This window comes from Condylura cristata, unplaced genomic scaffold (genome assembly GCF_000260355.1).
Source record: "Condylura cristata isolate star-nosed mole 26May11 unplaced genomic scaffold, ConCri1.0 scaffold00013, whole genome shotgun sequence".
Classification (NCBI taxonomy): domain Eukaryota; kingdom Metazoa; phylum Chordata; class Mammalia; order Eulipotyphla; family Talpidae; genus Condylura; species Condylura cristata.
This window is the reverse complement of record NW_004567114.1, coordinates 49703042-49726063: the sequence shown is the minus strand read 5'-3', so window position 1 is coordinate 49726063 and position 23022 is coordinate 49703042. Positions and strand designations below refer to the sequence as shown.

The 23022-nt window shown below is 32.1% G+C and overlaps 1 protein-coding gene across 1 annotated transcript in view; it reads left to right on the top strand.

Moving 5' to 3' along the window:
- Window positions 1–23022, top strand: part of AKAP6 (A kinase (PRKA) anchor protein 6) — a 412455-nt gene that overhangs the window by 352049 nt on the left and 37384 nt on the right. The window contains exon 12 of the mRNA XM_004681951.2: window positions 16412–16627. Within this exon, the coding sequence (XP_004682008.1) occupies window positions 16412–16627 (216 nt within the window). The remainder of the gene's footprint in view (window positions 1–16411; window positions 16628–23022) is intronic.

Sequence of the window (23022 nt, the reverse complement as noted above, 5' to 3'; positions counted from 1 at the left end):
AGTCTATCTCATTTGATGAACAGAAATAAAAGTGATCATCACAAAAGACAATGCGATTAATTAATAGGAAATGCAGAAATGTTTGTAATACTATGAAATGCTATTTTAAACAGTTGTTAAACATACATATCACAACAAACCAAGGATCCTCTGGCAATAGAAGTCAGATATTTACCATCTTGAACTGTATCAGCTTCTCATTTCCAGGAACTTTACTCACTGGAGTTAAACTCAGTATAAAGTTTATCATCATTCATTAACTTATATTTATATTGTGCCTCCATGCAAGGAGCTTAAAGAGTTGTACAAATATTAACTCATTAATCCTCTGAAAACCTCTCTAGAATGGGACTAGAAATCATTATTCCTATCTGAAAATAAAAAAGAAAAGCCTAAGTTATCTCCCTTAGTTCCATTGATGTTGAATAAATCCTTATACCTTATACATTTAGAACATCACATTTTCGTACGTAAGGATATTTTTCATTATTTTGAATTTAATGTCATGAGAAGTATAAAGCAGATGAATAGATTTGGTATTCTTCTTAAAGAAGCAGCATTGGATAGACCAGGTTCCTCCTTCCTCTCATATTCTCCATTTCTCAAAATGCAATTCTTCATTATGCTTCAATAATGATATGAGAAATTAAATCTAGGATTTGGAGGGATATTTCAAAACCATTTACTCCTTTATCTGGTCAGCCTAGACCACTAGGAAGGGAGCCAATGTGAATCCACCCATTCCACCCTAACTCTCAATAAAATAATAGTGCAACAGACTCAACACTTTACAAAAGCAACAATGGGAGTTAAATTTTGAGTCCCATTTTTATGTGCTTTTCTTAGGTATGTAATTCTCACTATAAAGATATTTTTAGTAGTTTTGGAAGATGTTAAAATATGGTCAAAACATAAAGAAAATCTGAGACTGAGCAAGGTCGACTCATGCAAATTTCAACAACATTCTTCTACAAATAAAATGCTTGCCCACAGTTCAGGCAGGTGAAAGAGAAAATAAACAAAAAATAATAAAGACACAATTAATATTGTTACTGCTAGAAGTTTAATTGTGAAGATGAATGTCAGCTTGCAGCCAATCTAAGAAATATCCAAAGTTGTATTTTATTATTTTATTTATATGAATGTATAACAATTTATTAGGTGTACCCAATGTTGATCAACATTTGTATATATAATAAAATGGTCACTACAATATGTTTAGTGACCATCCATCCCCATACATAGTTTATTCATAAATTTTTATTGAGGTTACATTGGTTTATAATATTGTACATGTTTCAGGGGAATAGGTTCACATCTCCTTAGATGTATGGACCACACTGCACCCACAAACAAAGCAGCATAGTCCATTACATAGTCCAGTGGATCCCTTCACACTTTGTCCCTTCCCCAAACTACCTCCACTTCTAACACAGTTGTAGTCACATTTCTAGGATTTGTTTTGGTTTATGTTAGCCAGTTCTTTTATTTTGTTTCTGTATCCTACATGAGTTAAATTATCTGGTATTTTTGTCTTTCTCCTTCTCAATTATCCATTCAGTATAATCCCCTACAATTCCATGCATGCTGTTCCAAATGTCAACAGTTTATCTTTTTTTTGCTGTTGAGTAGTATTCCATTGTGCATATATACCACATATTCTCTTTTTTTCTTAAAGATTTATTTATGTATGCATACAAGAATCAAGGTATAGGCCAGAGGTGCAGAGGATGAGAGGATTCATGAGAGGCAGAGTGGGAAGCAGAATAGGCAGATCTACTGAAATACACTGCTGAAGGGAACAGCAGGCAAGACAGGAGAGGTCTGCCACGCCATGTGGGTCACCTCCCTGCCTGGGGATTGAACTCATGCTGCAGTGGCTGTGGATAGCTTGATAGTGCTGTACTTTAACCTCTTGCATCACCAGGCAGGCTCCACATAGCACATGTTCTTAATCCATTTCTCTGTTCTAATTAAGTGATTCTAAACAGTGCTTCAATGAAGATGGGTGTGCATATACCCCTTTTAAGTTACTACTTTTGTCTTCCTGGAAAGGAGTATAACTAGTGGGTCACATGGTATATCTAGTTATACTACTTAGGAAAATCCATACTATTTGGATAGAAACTGAACCAGCCGACACTCTCACCAGCAGTGTATAAGGTTTTCCTTTTCTCCACACCTTCACCAGCTTTATTGTTTCTGGATTTTGTTTTGTTTTGTTTGCTATTGGACTTTCTCACAGGAGTAAAGTGCTATCCCATTTTGATTTTTACTTGTATTTGCCTGATGATAAGTGATACTAAATTTTTTTTTTCATGTGTCTATATAACCATTTCCATATCTTCTGTAGAGAGTGTCTGCCCATTTTTGGATTGGGTTCTTTGTTTTCTTTTTGTTGAGTTGTATGAGTTTTTTTTTACAGATCTTGGATATAAGTCCTTTGTCATATGTATTATATGCCAATATCCCGCCCCTCCCATCCAGTAGGATGTATTTTTGTTTTAATGCTAGTTTCTTCGTTGTACATAGTCTTTTCATTTAATATTATTACATTGGCTTATTTTGGGGATACTTTGTGATTCTGTGTAAATTTAAATAATGGATACTCTATTTCCCTGAAGAATTCTATTTAAATTTTGATAAAGTTTATACTATATATAAATATATATAAAACTTTGGAATGGAGAGCATATTAACAATGTTGATTTTCTAATACGTGAACATGGAATAGCTTTGCATTTTCTTGTGTCTCCTATTTCTTTTTAAAATTTATTTTAACAATATTTATAGGTTTTTGAGAATGTTCTGTGTGAACTTGAAAGTAATATGTACTCAGCATTATTTGTTGATGTGGTATTCTATGTCTACTAGATCCCTCTGTTCTAATTCCTCACTTAAAAATTTTGACTCCTAGTTGATTTTCTGACTAGTTGATCTACTCATTTATTGAAGTTGGGTGTGGAAATTCCTTACCATTATTGTATTGCAGCTAATGTACACCTCTAGGTTTGTTAATAGTTTTCTTACATATTTTGGTGTTCCTTCATTTGCTGAATATATATTGATGGGCGATAATGTCTTCCTCTTGAACTAAATTAGTTAATCATTATATGTTGTACATACTATCTCTTGATACCTAACTGCAGTTTGTTTATCTGATAAAATTATGGCTGTCCCTGATTTTTCCTAGATTCTATTTGCTTATAAGATTGCTTTCTAACCATTTTCTTTTTTAAGTCTGTGTTTATGTATGGAGCAAAGATGCATCTCCTAGAGATAACAGAAAATTGGGTTTTGTTTTCTGATCCAGACAGCCTGCTTTTGCCTCTTGATTGGTAAATTTAGTTCATTTACATTTAGAATGATTTAGATGGGGCTTTGCTACAGCTCTTTTGTCTTTTTTTTTTTTGATAGGGTTTTATTGACTTATTTAATTTTGAAAAAAATTTTTTTTGCTTTGATTTAGGTAGGAGGGTTCCTTTCAATATTTTTTGAGTGGAGGTTAAGTATTGCAAATTCTTTCAGCTTTTGTCTGCCTAGAAAGATCTTTATTATTACTGTTTTAGAGGTTCATTTTATATTACCATATGATTTTTTTCTTGATTAATCACAGAATAATGTTATGTAGTAATCTGATGCCAGAAAATATTAAAGGGTAAAGGATTCTTGCATCTTAGAGAAAGGGTAGTGAGTTAGATGATTTTTTTTTTTTTTTTTTGAGATCACTAAAGAGCTGTTGCCAAGCCAGGAGAGGACCTTATGTTGTATTTTTATACTTTCAACCCAAGGTGCTTTTCAATGCCCAACTAAAGAAACTTTATACTCGGATCACTTATGTTCTGTCTCCCCATATTATCCTCAACTACATCCTCACTTCTGTTGGAGAGCAGGGAGAAGAGAGATATAGTGACTTTTCTCAGAAGAGGACATATTCCTCTCCAAGTAAAATTAGTTGTGTTCAAGAAAATTCTCTGAAAAAATTCTCTTGAACCTTGTTCTATTACATTTTGCTTTCACAAGTTTCCAAAATATTGCTTTGAGCTAAATTATCATTATAGCATTATACTAGTTGCCTAATATTTAGTCAGCAGCGGTCTACTACCTAATATAATAGTTGAAGAGGGTTTTGCTGTTATATATTAGTTAAACTTCTGAACAACCCTGGGAGTGTAGTTAGTATTATTACACATCTGGGAGTACTGAAAACTGGTAAAAAAAAGTGTCAGTTTGCCCCCCTGGGCTTTCACCATAAATGCAAAGGAAAAAAACAAAAAGCAGGTTCCCAGTGGTTCAAACCCACAGGAAAAATATTCTCTTTATTTTAGATGCTATGAAAATAAAATCAGGAATATGAAGTTTTTAAATTTGTCTATATCTCAGCCTCTTCCAACCAGCAGATGAACAAATAAAAGGGATTTTTTTTTCTAATGTGCCTTTTTTGTCTTTAGTGTCATTTTCCTAAACTGTTATTAGTGTTATTCTCCATAATCTGGCTCTCTTCCTGCATTCTTGTTGTGTCCACAGGGTCTTAGAATTCATTTATTTCCTATTTGTGCAATTCTGGAATAAGAGGAATATATCCATAAAATAACAATTCCCTACCTCTTAAAGTTGAAATAACACCAAGATTGTGATGCGTTCCAGGGGTGGCTTCCTAGGAAATAAAAAAAGATTTAGAGATAACTCTGGAAAAAAAGAGTTTGATAGAGATGAGTGGAGCATAGGCAATTGTATATGAATGAGAGCGCTAAAAGAATACCATGTGGCAGTGTTGAACAAGTCTTGAAACTAATTAGTCTAACAATTTGTTCTTTCTTGTATGTTCCACACTATCCCTGGAAATTCATTAGTTCTCTTGCTTTCTTTAATACTTTTATTTTATAGGTGTGGTCTTGTTGAGGATTCTTCTTTCATAGATTTGACCTAATAGTTATACTGCATTGTATCTTCATATGAAATTCTTTCCTTCCTGTCCTCAGTATTGTCTTTGATCTTCCTTGACCTGGTTGGTGAATTCACAAGGCCCATTTAAGGTCCAGATGAGTTCAGGTAGCTGAGATGTCCAGATAATCTGGAGGAGAAAACCACCTTCAGTCATTTTTCAGAATTGCTTTGAAGTGGTTCCCAATGAATCAATGAGATAAAAAGCACAGTGGGTGTTGTAAATAGATTTCAGAATATAACAATGTAAAAATAAATGGCAATTAATGACTATCTGTTTATGAAAAGAATGATTGTGGGATTTTAAGAAAAGGTATTTTGTAGTATAATGGCCAAGTTGCATTTACATCAAGCACCCTTTCCCCCTTATTGCAAAAGTTGCCTTTCTATAATTACAGACTAGTTTAGCATCTTAACAATAATGGACATGTTTTTAAAAGATTATTGCCAAAAGTGCATTCTTTATTCCAGGGAGACTCTGTAATAGATACCAGCATTCTAGTAATGATAGAAGCAATCTGTAAGCTATTACAGTTTTCTTTAGAGTAACTTAATCTTCATATTGTTTTGTATGTGTGGAATTTTAATAACATTTTTAATTTAGAAAAGGAAGTATATAGCATACTACTAATTACATGTGAACTAAGCACAAGACCACTGAGCTTTTTTCTTAAAAACAAACATATTTAAAAATACTTAACCTAGTGTAGGAAAAGTCACAAAGAAATTAAAGAATACCATACAGGAATAACAATAGTTTTTTATTTTTAACTGCAGCAAGAGCCTGCAGTTTTAGAATGGTGGTTATATTTTGGTCCACACTTTAACATTTTTTTCTACAGAAGGTAAAATTAAAATATAAGTGTGTTTGTAAAAGAATGATTAGCTTTTCCCTGATGACTCTATTCATTCTAGAAGCTCCAATAATTCACAGAATTAATATTTCTGGCATTTCTTAATGATTCAACTTGACTGGTGAGGATACTAGATTGCAAGAAAAAATAAGTCATTTTTCTAGGTTAAAAGTCAGGTTAATTAGGCCATGGAGGTAAAGGTGACTGGCCTATCTTTGGACTTATCTGCTTCCTGGACAGAAGGTAGATGATTTTTCTTAAAAATGAAAGTTCACTAAAAATGGTTTGACTTTAAATAGTTATAAGAAGTTGTTTAGCACTAGAGTCTAGACTTATATTGTCTAGTACGATTTCAAAACTGTTTGGCACACATCCCAGACCTCTTCCAGGAGCTAATGGAGATGTGCTTGGTGAACCAATTCAGGGGACTTTAATGCTATTTTTAAAATCTAGCTTTTACATTAAATAAACCAGTTTGCTATTTTGAAAGAAGTTATAATCTACTTAAAACTGTCATTCTCTGTTTCTAACTTGCAATTAGATGGTATTTCCAAAATGTCAGACCTAGATTCTGCTTCTACCATCACCATAATAAAATGTGACAGCCAAGATATTATATCAATACCTTTTCCATAATTAGTAATAAGGATCTTGCCAAGGGTTAACTAGAAAAGTTTCATAAACGTTTTTCTGCAAATGGTCCTGAAGCTAGTATTATGCTTTTTAAATCTGCTAATGTAGCAAAGACTCATGACAACCAGGAGACAAATCTATGAGCAAAACTGTTTGGAGAGAATAGTTTTGTAGTATATGATGTATGTTATGTAAATGAGCTTATTAGGACTCTCATCTATTTTATTATTGGTGACCAATTTAATAGAGGCATTTAAAAAACAATATTTCTGCCTGACTACTAGAAATGAAGAAGATGCATTGATATAATTGAGAGCAAATGATTGCATGTCGTGCCATTTAATCATGTCATTTTTCAATTGCTATTTTTTGCACTTCACTGCATGCTTATAGAATATTTAGCTTCAGTATAGATTAAGTACTAGGGTTTGCAACTGAGCTGAGTTCCTTTTGGCTAATGTTATTTTAAGGTTGGTATCAGATATAACACTCATATGTCAGTTGCCCATAGACTTTTTTAAAATGCAAGTCATCATTCATACTTTACTTTAGGTATTTCAATTTTTTCCTGTTTTGAGGAGTTAGTCCTTACATTACCAAGGTGAACATTTTTATCTGCAACATTTATTCAGTAGGTATAGTTAAGCATATAATTGTCTCAAAAATGGAGTTATTAAGACTAAAAGATCTACTGACCCATTACTGGAAACTCTGATAATCATTTATATAACGAATATTTCCTATTTTGGTTCAACCTAAATTTTTTTATTATTTACCTAATTTATATGTCTCTCAAGAGAGAGGTTAGTCTCACTGTCTGTTAGAATATAAGGTCCTTGAGAACAAGATGTGTGTCTGTTTATTTACTAATGTATCCCAAACACAGGACAGTGTTTATTACTATAGGTGTTCAACAGATATTTGTTCAATGAATGAATGAATACTTTTCCCACCTACTTGTTTTCATAGCCTGGGCTTAAGACTATTTGGTTTTCTTATTAACAATAACTTTATGGTGGTAGTCACTTCAATTACAAGTCAAGGACAGAGATAAACTGCACAGGTAGAAATTTTTCATTCTTTAGCTTTCTTATGAAAAATAATGAAATGTAGCATTTTATGAATTGGCTCTGGAATCAGGTCACATGGGTTAAAATCCTGACTTTGCTGCTTATTAGCTATGTTATCTGTAGTTGTTATCTGATATCTCTGTGTCTGTTTCCTCATTTGTAAATTAGGTAAAGCACAATAATATATATCTCCAAGTACTGCTGTAAGCGTTACTTGAAGCAACACATATAAAATACCTGAAAATATTCATAGCTCCAGAAATATACAAAAAATATTTTTCAGTATACAGAAAACATGCAAAAAGAGTAGGGTATTATTAAAAACTACTAAATTAAGAAAATATTATTGAGAAATGCTCTAATACTGAATGGGACACAATGATTGTTGGTTGACTTTTTGCATTTAAATGTATATTGATTAAATACTTGAGGAGAGCATAGCATTAATTTCTTATGTATTGGTGCAGATACAAATAATCATCTCAGAATGGTCTTCGGCAAAGTATATAATGTATATTAGATATCAGGCCTCGCACAGGAACAGCATTATACTCACACCAACAACACAACAATCAAATACAATTTCGTGAAAGTTATTGCTGCAAAAACTGGGCTTAATTAACACTTACAACCTCTACATTTTATTGTACTTCTCTTTCAGATCCATGCTCTTATATACACATGTCTGTTTATGTCTTATGAAATTTCTGAAAGTAGGAAAACTTTATTAAATGAAGTACTATTATTTTTATCATATAGAAGAATGTTTTATCTGCTGACTGGGATTGATACGTTGGTGATTATGACTATTCTGGAAATTTTATGATCATTACTGTGCTTTTTTTTAAAGTTCCATTTACATTTGTAAGTGTATTAGTCGGATCCATGGTCACACAGCCATGACAACTGATTGGTTTACTGAAATAGTCTGTTGACCTGACACACCCTAAAAGAATGAAAAATTCTCATGTCATTAGTATTGTGGTTGATAACATATACCTAGCCTTACCATAATAGCCCTGTTGAGATATAATTCAGCTACCATAAAATCTAATTTCAGAATGTATCACCCTCGAATTACTCCTTATTACCTACTAGCTATAGCCCCTCACAATCACTAATATACTTTCTGGCCCTATGCATTTACCTATTCTGTACATTTCATACAAATGGAATTATATAATATGTGGCCTTCTGTGTTTGGCCTGTTTCACTTAACATAGTGTTTTTAAACACCATCCATGTTGTAGTATATCATCAACACTTCATCCCTTTTTGGTACTATGTCATCTTCCTTGGTATAGATATACTACCTTTCTATTAGTTGATGGATGTTGGATGGTTTTCACTTTTTAGATATTCTGAATAATATGGTTATAAGTATTTATGTACAAATTTTTTATTATCATTTGCTTTCAGTACTCTTGGGTATGTACCTAGGAGAGAAATTTCTGGATTGTATGGTAGCAACATATTAACTTTTTGAAGTTTTCCAAAGTAACTGCACTATTTTGCAATCCTATCAACACTGTACAAACATTGGTTCTGTTCATCTTTGTCAATATTATTTCTGTCTTTTTAGTTTTAACCATCTTAGTAATGATGAAATAATACCTAATTGAGGTTTATATTTACATTTCTCTGATAGCTAATAATATTGAATGTATTTTCCTGTGTCTATGGAACATATGTATGTCATCTTTGGAAAAATTTCTATGCAAATGCTTTCCCCATTTTAAAAATGGATCTGTTAAGTTTATATTGTTGAGTTTTAATAGTTCTTTATGTATTCTTATATCAGTTATATGACTTCCAGGTATTTCTTCCCATTATGTGGGTTGTCTTTTCAATTAAAAAAAAAAAGATGTATTTAAGATGTATTTATTTATGCATACAGGCCTGGGGTACAGGGTTGAGGTGCAGGGGTGGTGAGAGGATTCACAGAGACAGAGCAGGGAGAACAGGCAGATTGATGAAGTACACTGCTGAGGGGAGCAGTGGGTAGGTCAGGAGAGGTCTGCCACGCCATGTGGGTCACCTCTGGGCAGGGATGGAACTCATGCTGAAGTGGCTTTAGCTCCTTAGTGCTGTAGTTTAACCTGCTGCACCACCAGGAAGGGCCTCTTTTCACCTTTTTCTGATAGTCATTTGGAAAGTAAAAGTTTTTAATTTTGATTAAGTTATCCCAAGATTGTTTATACTGTTGTCATTTCCAAGAAACTATTTCCTAACCGAGGTCATAAACATTTACTATTATGTTTTAAGATTGTTTTTAGTTTTAGCTCTTTCATTTAGATCTGCAATTAATTTTGAGTTAAGTTTTATGTGTGGTATGAGACAAGAGTGCAATTCATTATTTTGCATGTGTTTATCTTTGAAGTGATGTCTCAGCATCATTTGTTGAAAAGATTATTTTTCCTGACTTACTTATACCAATAGTTAAATTTTCATTTATTTTGAAATAAGTATAGATAAACATTCTATATTTAATCATTTAATACTCCATAAGTCTTTTCATGGCATAAGGTAACTTTGAATTTATATATGTTATCTTGCCTTAATTATTACAGCATTAGATGCTATTGTATTTTGTCTCCACCTATGAACTTGTAGAGCTTCCCCACAGCTTTATGATACAATAGAAAATAATTCCTTCACTGTCTCACATATCTATTTCATTTTATAGTTCTGACAATTTCTTATATATTTATATATATTTATCCAGTTTCTCACACACACACATAAATTTGAATATAAGTCCCATGACAGCAGAAATATTATGTATCTTGCTTACTTCTGTACATACAGAACTGATAACAGTGCTTTGCACATTAGAGTTACTCAGTAATTACATTTAGGTGGATCATGATTGAATTAATTAGCATCATAACCCACTTGAATGCTGCTCCTGTTTTAAAATATTATAAATGTTATGTTTATTTATACTTTTCCTAAATGTAATGCCTCTCCTCCTACTCCTCCCTCTACCTTTTGATATTCAGCAACTTTTAATGGCTTGATTTTGGTCCATGAACCATCATCTACTCCAACTGAGAATGACTTGTCATCATCCAATCAGTGCTCATAATTTAGCATGCATGTCAATCACACTGTACAGTTAGGTCACTATTCATAAAGCACACGTATCTCCTTAAGCCCATTCAAAACCCCCAACAATTTGATAAGCGAGGTTTTATCAAAACTTTTGCTTATATTTATTTTTCTTACTTTGAGGAGCCAATGTCTACTCTTTCTAGCCAGACTTTGAATGCTTAAGAATAGGTACCATATCATATTATAGCCTATTATTCACCAATCCCAATCCTATAATGAAAACTGTGGTGTTTGATTCATAGTTGATACCTACAAAAATATTATTCATGTGATCTTTTTCAACTTTGTCCCCAAATGACACTGAACCAACCATTGGAAGACTCATAGAAGTACCAGTGTTTCTTATTTTTCCCACCTACTGGATATTTTTTCTAGACCATGCATACAGGCATTAACCTTATCTGCATCTGCTACCATGCACTTTTCCCAAATATCATGGTTTTGTTTTACCACGTAAGGTTTTGGAAAGCAGAGCTTCAGTATACCATAATGCCTTATGGTTTATTTGATAAAAAGGAATAAAAGTCCTCACATATGATGTCTTAATTAAAAATTATTAGAAACTCTGGAGATCATCAAGCTACTACTAATATTATTTAAAAAGATCTATTCATTGATTTATTCTTTTTAAAATAGTTGATAACAAAACCTATTGGTAGCTAGTGAGTGTGGTCCCTAGACTTTCTGCTACAATGTGACTACTGAATTAGAACTTCACTTTTATACTTCTAAAAATATATATACTTAACTAGATTAACTAGATATATACTTAACTAGATTGATATATATACTTAACTATATACTTAACTAGATTAACTCTCTTGTCCAAAGATTAAGTTCCTCTGTTACTCATAGACTTGTGGCTCAAACTTTAGAATGCATTATAAATGCCTATAGGGCTTGTTAAGTCATGGCTTATTTTGGTCTACCCCAGAATAGTAGATTCATATATAAGTGTCATCGGAAAATTGGCATTTCCAAAATTCCCAGTTGATTTTAATTCTGAATGGCCTGGGGAACCTGTTCAGTAGACTTTTGCTCTAGGAAATCTGGTTTTAGGTAGGTAAGAGGAGTCAGTTGCCAATCCATGAAATTAAAATGGCATAAGACAAAATGCAAAAAGGAAGAAATACACATGAAAAAAATGCAGGAAACCCTTGCAACAAGGAGATAGAGCTTCACGCTACTTCATACTATTTTAACTAGAAGAATTTGCTGCAGTCCAGCTAGATTAAAGATATGTCTCTAGGTCAACCCTTCATGCTTGCCAAACAGAAGTCATATTTAATAGATAACTGTTAATTGATTAACTTAGAAGGTAAAGTCATGTTTGATATTATAAATTGCTTTCTATTTTTTTTATTTGACTGATTCCCCAAAGTCCCACTGTTTTGTACATATTGACCTATCTAATGATGTTACATTAACCTGCTGAATAAAATTATGTAAGAGATATGGTATCAAATTGCTTTGGAGTTCCTCTATTAGATTTTTTTCCTTCTCTTTTTAGCTCATATTTAATTTTGGTGTTTTTAAAATATTATGTTTTCCTCATCTCCTTATTCTATTCTTGCATTTTATTTATTGTGCATTTTATTTCTTGGTCTAAATAGAGTTCTCTTATTGTAAGTTTCTTTATATATTTTTTGTGATAGTGGATGGCACTATTTAATGTCAAGTATGTGGGTATATATTCCATTCTATAAAATCATTGTGCATATATACTTATAGTTAATGTATAATGAAGAATGAGTGCCAATATTGAATGTTACCTTCAATGGTCTTAAAGTGAAAGCAATGTCAACAATGATACTACATTATTTTGACCGTATAACATGAGTGATTTAGTCAAAGAAAGTTGATAGAGGACAACAGGAGAGGGAAAAAGAAAACATGTAAAACAACATCACACTGTAACAACACACTTGTATCACTACTGGCAATTTGAAAATGAAATTGACTTCTTCAAAATAAAAAAAAAGCCACAGCCCTATTGTACTGTGCCCAAGTAAATGTGTTTGGAGGACTAGAGATCTGGTCATTATAAAGTAAAACAATGACTTTGAAATTTTGATTTTACTTTTCTACATAGTTTACATCTTACAGGAGTTCTGCCTTTTTAGTAAATATGTCGCAGCTGAGTGGAAATGTAAAGTAGGTCATTAGAAATTATAAAAGTAACACACTAAGTTATTTCCCAATATGCTGACGTGATAAACAAGACAATGACCTCTGTGACAAAGTAGCCTTATAGGAAGAAATTGCCTAAAGATAACCAAATAATAAGGATAACTAAATGCAAAAATATCTGGGATTTCTTTCTTTGATGTGTTGATGACTTGTATTTTTCTTTTTAAATTACATTTTTCTCTTGCCTTTAGATTTCTGGAAAGGCAATGTGACTATGCATGGGAATCAGTATAATCACAAGGAAAGTACTTCAAAATTGGAAAGAATAAGCATTTCAAATTTTTCTGTTCTTGACTTCCTTTTCCAGCTGTTTTACTCATTCTTTTACCAAATACTCACACTGTCCCAGGAGGTCTTCTGGACCTACTATCCATATAACCTCAATAGCCCAGTTTGGCCATGTGACCTGATTGTTTTCCTGATGATTTCACCATCATTTCCAATGACAACATCCACACATTTCTGTTAGGCCCTTCCTCTCTGCTTTATTCTTGATACTTTGCTTATTTGTATAACTATCCTAGTAGATGCTCAGCAATTTTGAGTAGTAACTTGTTCCATATGAAGTCTGAAACTACAAATATAGCAGGTGGAAGGTGAAATATACAGTTAAGGAGGTATAGGGTGAGTTTGTCTCATTTTTGTGCCTACTTAAATTGTTTAACTTGGGTTTTTTGTTTAACAGTACTTTTTTTTAATGTAAATCAAAAGTAATTACAATAATCATTTGTCCCTGTACATTATATTTAACATTTCTCTATGCATAGTTTATATGGAAATAATGTAAACTACTGACTCTAGAAAACATTGCCAGGAAATGTAATGATTTTATTTAGTATGTGTAATGATTTTATTTAGTATGTGTGATTATAAATATGTATATTTTAATGGTTGTCATGGAAACTCATTTATAAAGAAAGGAGTTATTTTATCAATTATATCTCCTAGATATAAGATATATTAAAAATATATTGGCCTTGTAAAATTCCCAATTTTTTCCTCCTTTTTAAAGTGGTGTTATTTCTGAAGTATGCGTATAGGATAAATTATTCATCCAGGAAGTATACTAAATCCTTTAAATATTTAAAGTTTTAAAAAATGTAGAATTACAAAGATCTAAAACTCTGGTATTGTCAACAGTAACTAATTTCACAGTTTTTAAACCATCTATATTTAATTGAATTAAGATCTGAGTAGGGATCATCAAAATACTTAAATAAAAATATGTTCAAGATAATCATGAAAAAATTATTCCTAGCCCTCCCTGATGGTGCAGTGAGTTAAAGCACAGCACTACAAGTGAGCCACAGCCACTTCAGTATGAGTTTGATCCTCAGCCCCAGAGGTGATCCACATGGCGCTGCAAACTCTCCTGACCCGCCCTCTGCTGCCCTCAGCAGTGTACTTCGTTGATCTGCCTACTCTGCTCCCTACTCTGTCTCTGGTGAATTTTCTCACTGCCCCTGCACCTCTTGCCTGTACCCCAGTTCTGTATACATAAATAAATAAATCTTTAAAAAAAATGTTGCCAATGACCACTTTAGAAATTTCCCCTAGCAACCTCAAGTGTATTGTTTTAGAATTTTGAAAATGTCTGTAAGTTGAATGAATCCCACTTGGGCTACGCTGCCTGATGTGACTGTGCTAACTGCATACATATCTTTGATGCCATCCATACAAATTTTCATTTGGCTATATATATTGGAACTTTTTGTTGGCTTAAGGAATGAACTTACTATTCTAGTCAATTTCAAAGAGAATTTTGCAAGATTCCAATTTTATAGCATGGAAATACCTCTTTATTTTTTTAGTTCTTTTTATTTTTTAACAAATGAACAACAAAACAAAAATAAATCCCTGAATATTCATATATATAGGACCCATTTAAATCAATTTTAGTTGGCTATATTATTATTTTGAAGTATTAAATATTGGACCAAGGAATTGGCAAGTATTAAGTGGGCTTTTTAGTATGAATTGCCCAACATTTGTTCTAGAGTGACAGAACAAATTGATTAGAGTGTGAGACAGACACTGAGGGAATGAGAATGTGTGTGGGTGAGTGGCCATTAGCAAGTTTGGAGGAGGAGGTGGTAAAAATTACTATTGCTTTACTAGGCCCTCAAATTTTATCTTTGAATGTCTACCATGTCTTCATAATCAGCTTTGCACTAGTGAATAGCACAAGTAATGAAATTTGTCAAGCCTGTGGTCATATCAGAAGGAATATAGAAAAATAGTAATGAACACTAGGAGTATAAATAATGGTAAGTTCAGGAAACATAACTAAAAGTGCTGCACTGGTATAAATTGAATAATAAATTCCTAGTCATATTTTGCCATAAGTAGAGATTTGGAAATTTGTCATTCACCTTATTTAAAATTCAAAAATATTAAAGGTACAGGATTCTCTTATTACAGAAATAATAGAACTCCAGCTATTATGGAGTCAGGGTCATTTAAATGGCTAGAGCATGCATTATATCAATAAGTGGGACATCTGTATGAAATGTCCACCTGCTGATCTACTACCACTCTGCACATTTCAATGAGCTGCATTTAATCATTTTAAGACTTCTTCTAATGAAGTCTTATCTAGATTAACATTTTAAGCACAAATACTTTTAGGCATTAAAACTCTCATGCTAAATGAAATTGCATTGTCTTGTTTACCCTTGTTGATTAATAAGCAATCTGTTAACTGTTAGAACAGTCCAATTGTGGCAGTAGAAGGAGATTAGTAATTCAGTGATGTTTGTGGATATAATCATCATTTCTCCTGAAGGCTTTGAATTAGAATATCACTTACACATTATCCGTAGGCAAAGAAAAGATATAATATTTTTAGACATGTGTATCCACTATTTTGCTTGAATCGTTCAGCTTAGGGTCACTGCAGCAATACAAATGCTTCTGGGGGCAAAATGCTATTTTGATGCATGCATATACTTCTGAAAGAGTGTGAATGTCTATTACAAGAAAAACAACCAATGAATAGTGCAGCAATAATCCAGTATCCTAATTTCTTTTTTCAGAACATTATTGCTTTGTTAATCAAGCTTTGAGAGAAATGTTGTTTACCCTCTTTTTCAAATAATAGTTCCTGTGTTTCAGAATTCTTTGCAATCTTATTTAACTTATTCCCAGTCAGTAGAAAAATAAACTTTTTGGCTCCAAAGTATGGAGGAGTAAATTTAGAAAAATTTCTTTCTTCTTTTAGAGGGCTTTTTAATCTTCTGTGCTTCCTGTGACCTTGAATCTAAAAGCATGCAAATTGTTTGACATTCACCTGACCTCAATGATTTATTTAATTAGGTTATAAATTGTTAGTTGCTTTTTTTTTTTTTCAAGGTGGGCCCAGCATTTTGATAGAGAAATCAAAGAAAAAAGGAAGAGGAATGGATGTAACTAAATGTTTTGCATTAGTTGGATATCTATAGGCAGCTCCCAATCTAAAGGCAATTCTAGAGCTGGTCTTCTTGTCCTGTCATTCCCAGCTGAGCACACTGTAACAACCATTTGAAAGTAGGGTGAAAGAGAGTATTTCATGTTTTAAAGATCTCCTCCTTATAAACACTCACGGATGGGTCCTTTTTTATGTTGCAGTCCCTCTGTTGTGAAATCAAGCAGAGGCGTCGAGGTGTGGCCTCCATCCTACGATTATGCCAGCATCTTCTGGATGACCGGGAAACCTGCCATGTGAATGCAGACCATCAGCCCATGCAGCTGATTATTGTAAATCTTGAAAGAAGGTGGGAAGCCATTGTCATGCAAGCTGTCCAGTGGCAAACACGGCTACAAAAGAAGATGGGAAAGGAGTCTGTGAGTGATTTTTCGTTTTTAAAACACTGTGACCCTCATTTTTCTCAGAAAAAAAATGGAAATGTGTTCTAAATAAAGGGATCACTATCACCAACCATTTGTCATAACACAAAGATTTAGTTTTTACTTAGTTGTAAGACACATTTTACTGTACATCATTATCCTTTTTTTTTTTTAATCACATGGAGCTTTCACTTAACCTTACCAAATTAAGTGATTAATTCTTTTAGTCTTTCCTTCACTTTTGATAATCTTTAATCACACACTACCCCATGAAGAATTTTTTATTTTTATTTATTTATTTTTTTAAAGATTCATTTATTTGTACATACAGAACTGGGTACAGGCCAGAGGCTCAGGGGTGGTGAGAGGTTTCACCAGAGACAGAGGGGGGAGCAGAACAGGCAGATCGACGAAGTACACTGCTGAGGGGAGCAGCGGGCGGGTCAGGAGAGGTCTGCCACGCCATGTGGTCACCTCTGGGCAGGCCAGGATTGAACTCATGCAGAAGTGGCTTTAGCTTCTCAATGCAGTGCTTTAACCCGCTGTGCCACCAGGGAGGGCCAATGAAGAATTTTTTAGAAGTTGGTTTGCCACTGGAATATAGAGCAATGTGTATGCTCTGCACATGTCATTGAAATACACTTTTTACCTTTCATTACATCAACATCAACACCATACATATACATTAATACCATCTATTTGTACAAAATCCTTCATTGTTCTTATTTGTAGTTCCTTGTGATAAAGTAGGAGTAAATTTGCTGAAAAGTAGCAAACTTACTCCTACTTTATCTTAGAGCTTTAATGCAGTGCTTAAGGTAGTGGGGATTCCTTTTAAAAATGTTTTCTAATTGTTGTAAAGCCATTTAACTGGGGTGTCATAATCATCGTCTTCATCATCTCCTCTAATATCCTTGTCATCCTCGTCTTCTTTTTCCTCTTAGTCCATTTTCTTTTCTTTTTTTGCTGTTTGGAAGGGCTGTAGAGGTTCAAAGCTTTTTATACAAAACAAACTGCCCCTGAAGCAACTGACATTTTGAAAGAACCCACACTATTTTGGACGAGGCAAAAAAATGTAGTTCTTAAGTGGGATATTTGAAATGATGTAAAGTGGGGATGCTGGGCTAAATCTTTTCATACTATAGTAGATATAAACATTTTTATCCTTCCTCTGTGAAAAGGGTAAGGTTTAGCTTTGAGATACCCTGGTTATTTCCTACAGGCTCAAACTTCTACCTAAGTGTACATATGAATTGCAAAAAAGTCTTTTTTCATTAGTTAGATGCCGCTTACGATTGTTCGAAATGATGAAGCTAGCAAGAAGGGTTATCTATGCTAAGCAAGGTTTAAAATCACTGTTCAAGTAGGAAAGTAGAGAGACACTGTTACCAACAATGCAGTGAACGATGGATACTTCATTCAGTTGGAGACAGTTCTTCTGTGGTGGGATAAGAAGTTCAGATTTCTTTGATGGGTAGCCAAGTATTTACCAATCTGGAAGTTTACCTTTTCAGAGAATTCGAAACCTGTAAGTAGTCTGTTTGTTCCTTATATGTGCCCCTCCAACCACCAGGTCCTCTTCATGTGCACAAGAACTTTCACTGCTGTATTTCCAGGGTCTAAAACATACTTAGACTCTGCAGCTGAGTGAAAGATTTTTGCTAGATGAATAAGTACCTACTTTCATCATCATTTAATACATTTTGCTTCATCTTAGCATTTGGTTGGACTTTATATTTATATAAATTCTCAATGGTTTTGAGTATTGTTTTGTTTCTATAAGAATATTATGCCTTTTTGATATGATTAAGAAGGTTCCTTTAGTATTCATGTCTGATAAGAACCATGTTTCCAAATTCTAAAACATGATGTGAAATACCATGTGGTATCTTCTCTTGTTTCCAGAAGTTATTGCAGAAATTCTGTATGAGGTGCTGAATAAAATAGCTATAAACATGTGGCTGTAGTCCTGACACTTCCTATTATAGGTTTGAGTCTATTCCTATGTTACAGGATTTTCTTCATTAGTAATCTTAGAAATAGTATCAGAGATGTCACCTAATTACCTATCCATTATTGTTTAAATTTACATCTGTCTGTGTGATGATTTGATTAGTATTGGTCCTCGTCTCACAAAGCCATTTTCTGCTTACATTACATTCCGAAAACACCACATAATTCTAGGACTTAATGGATATTCCATGATATTTAAGTAAGCAATATTTAAGTGATAGCCTAAAGTGGCAGGTAAAAATGATTGTTTTCCTCACCTTGAAAAAGTTGGAAAGATAATACAACTAACATAAGTATGATAATAGAAAATATTTTTAGGTAATCACTTGACTTCAAAGCTAAACAATTAATACTGACCAATATAAATAAAATCTTCCCTTATTACGAAAAAATCAGATAAAATGTGTACATGTCACTAAACAAGCTTTTTTATTTTCTCTAACTAGGTAAATGATGAATATATCTTTTCTGAAAATTTATGAGGAAGCAAAGAGGTCTTTTATTAAAATTCTGGCAATGCAAACAGATAAAAATAGATAAAGTCCCAAAACATCTTACTCTCTTATCATCAAGATTTGAAATTGGGGGAGGGGTGAAAAATATTTAAAATTGTTTGATAATATACATTGTATTTTCTACATTCAAGCTCTTTTCCCAACTTATTTCTGTTTATTTTGTGTTACTTAAAATTACTGATAAATTTGATCTTGGGTTGCTTTTCAAGTTTTAATTCAAATTTTCATTTTTATTATATGTTTTGTTTACTTCCTTCTGGCAAAGAAGCTTGAACTTTTTTTCTTAACTCAGGCCCCATATTGTGGCTGACAATATCATGGACTTGTAACATCTTATATTATCTGATATGCCAAGGCAACATTTTGAATTTATTATAGATAACCAGGATTTGGGGTTTTTTTTTAATAGTTTAAATATCACTGTAAAATAGATGCAAATTAAGATGTATGAGACAACCCATAGTAACAACTATAATTCAAACCAATAATCTGTAAAAAATAAAAACTTTAATAATTGAGATGAAAAATTCACTGAATGGTATTAATAACCAATTAGTTGTTGCAAAAGATTCAGTTCATAAACCTGAATACACAACTGAAGAAACAGTCCAAAATGAAACAGAGGGAAAACAAAAAAAAAGATATAGCATCAGTAAACTATAATGTCAAACAGCTGGATATATATATAATTAGCACCCCGAAGGGAAAAAGACAGGGAAAAATTATTCTTGAAGAAATAATGGCAAAAATTCTCAAATTTGAGGAAAATTATTAGGTGGTTGGAAAAGTCATTCTTTCTTCTGTTTTCTGTGAAAAATGCATTATTACTTTTCTGACCACCCAATATATTCAATAAAATCTATGCATGTGAGAAACATTTAAAAAATACATTAAAAATTTCAAGGTAACCCATTATCAAATTGATTTAATCAACTGATAAAAGAATATTTTCAAAGCATCCAGAGACTAAAAACACTCATGATACATAGATGAGTATAAAGTATAAAGTTATGAAATGACTTCTTTTCAGATACACTACAAGTTGCAAGACTATAGAGGATCATCATTATGCTATTAAAATAGTATAACTTAACCAAACATTTTACACACCGAAAAGTACTATTTAAAAAAATAGAAAGAAATGTTTTCAGCTATCAAAAACTCAAAAAAAAATTATTAGCATGAAATGTTAAGGGAAATCTATCACTGTAAAAGGAAAATAATGTCATGTAGAAATTTGAATCTACACAAAGAAGTAAAAAGCACTGGAAATAGTTACTTTATGGGTTAATGTGAAATAATTTCTGAATTATTTAAATATCTTCAAATGATAATAGGCTTTTTAAAACAATCTAATAAGTGGGTAGGAGGTTTATTACACATAGAAATAAGATATATGGTAACAATATTACAAAGGCCAGGAATTGGAGCTGTATTGTTACGGCTATGTGTGGTGGTATATTGCACTAAAAAATAGATTGTGGTAAAATAAAAATCTATATTTTGACTATTACAAACATGGAAAGAAGCTTTAATAAAGAGGTCAATAAATTAAATGAAATAAAATTAAATCATTAAAAAAATAACCAGATAGCACAGAAAAGGAGGGAAATGGCATTGAAGAACAAACGTAATAATATTAAGAGGGAAGATTAAACTAACTGTATTAATAATTCTGTGATAAGTAAATGAGCAAAAACTGCAATTAAAAGAAAATTATTTTCAGGTTGGATTTAACAGGAAGCAAGATTAAACATGGCTTGAAGTACAAAGACAAAATAGGTTAAATGTAAAGCAACAGGGAAAACATAAATTAGCCTAATACAATCAAAAAAGATGTGGAGTGGCTCTTTAATAACAAATTAGACTTCAGAGCAAAGGATATTTATAACAGGACATTAAACAGACATTTATTAGTGATAAAGATGCCAATTAATTAAGAAGATACACAATTACTAAATGTTTATAATTTGATTGTAGAATTATAAATAATAAATCCAAAAGTAATCTGGCTACAAGTATACATAATTTGGAGCATATATTCTAAGACCTTTTCTCAATAATTGATATTACACATAAATAGAAAATAAGAAAGAAAATAAAATACTTGAATCATACCATAAATCAGCTTGATCTTACTGATATTTAAAACATTCGTTCTACCAGCAAAAGTATATGCATTTGAATATCTCTAAAGTACCTCAAAATTGACTCTCTCCTAAGTGACAGAATATACTTCAAATTTCAAAGGATTTGTATCTCTTAAAGATGTTCTCTAAAAGGAATTAATTTAGAAATAAATAATAGAAGAATATTGTGAAAAACCTAAAATATATGCCAACCAAGTAACACACTAATACACAATTCATGACTCAAAGAAGAAATTAACACAGGAAATTAGAAAGTATTTTGAGTTGAATAGAAATAAAAAAAATTTAATTTGTGACACCAAATTATGATCTTAATTTTCACTTTATGAAATTAGAGAAAGATGCATAAATTAAAATAATAATTAGAAGAAAAGAAATAATAAAGATCAGAGCAGAAATTAATGAAATTAAAACAAAGAGAGAGGAAAATATAAAGTTGGTGTTTTAAAAGATCAATTAAGTTGATAAATCATTAACAAGAAAGATTAGGGGAAAAAAACGCATGGTCATTATCAAAAATAAACAAAGACATCTCTAGAGATTCTGCTATTATTAAAAAATATATAAAAGGTATATTGTGAAGAATTCATGATGTTAAATTGCACTGGAGGAATGGACAAATTTATTGAAAGTTGTCAGCTATCAACATTTACTGAAGAAGATATACTCAACGTGTATAGATACCTTTATGACTGAATTCCCCCAAACAGTTAAGGAAGAAATAGTATCAATGAGCAATAAGAAATTAAAATTTTAAACACTATCATATACAATAGCAGCAAAAACATGACATACTTAGAAACATTTCTAACAAGATATGGAAGAGCTGTATTCTGAAAACTACAGAATATAACTTAGAGAAGCTAGATTATTGAGCTAAATAAACAATCTCTATGGTGTTCAGGGTTGGAAAACAAAATGTTGTTGAAATATAATTCTCCCCAGATTTTTCCAGATAGTCAATATTATCCAAATGAAAATTTCTGTAATTATTTTTAGTAGAAATTTATAAACTGATTCTAAAATTCGAGGGTATAGAAATGCAGAGAAACTGGAATACCTAAAACAATTTTGAAAAAGAAAAATAAAATTGGAGAGGACTTATACTTCCAATTTTAAGATTTATAATAAAGATATAGTAGTCAAGAATGATAGCATTATTTTCAAGGCCAAGAACAGATCAATGGAACAGGACAGATATTTCAAAAATAAAGCTGCACATAATTGGTAGATCAATTTTTTACAAAGATGCAATTTCAGAGATATTCTTTCAACAGATTATGCTGAAATAATTGATCCAAAGGCACAAATATGAAATGAAACTACTACATATTATACCATACACAAAAATGATAAATGTGGATCTTACACTTAAATGTACAGGGTTTAAAAAAAATGAAATTAGAAAATAATTATAAGACAAAATCTTTGTGACCGGTGTAAGAGTTGTAAAGAATAATGAACTTTTGGGGGTGATAAATATAGTCATAACCTTGATCATAGTAGTGATTCTGTGGCTATATTCATTGTGTCGAAACATATAAAGTCCTGCATTTCAAGAATGTGCAGCCCATTTTAAGCCAGTTATACCTTTTTTTTAAACAGTGTGATTTTTTTATATATTTTTTATTACAAAGTTTATCTTTACATCATTTTGCACATTTTTTTTTTTTCATCTCAATTGTAATCCCCGCGGGTTTCCCATCACCAAATC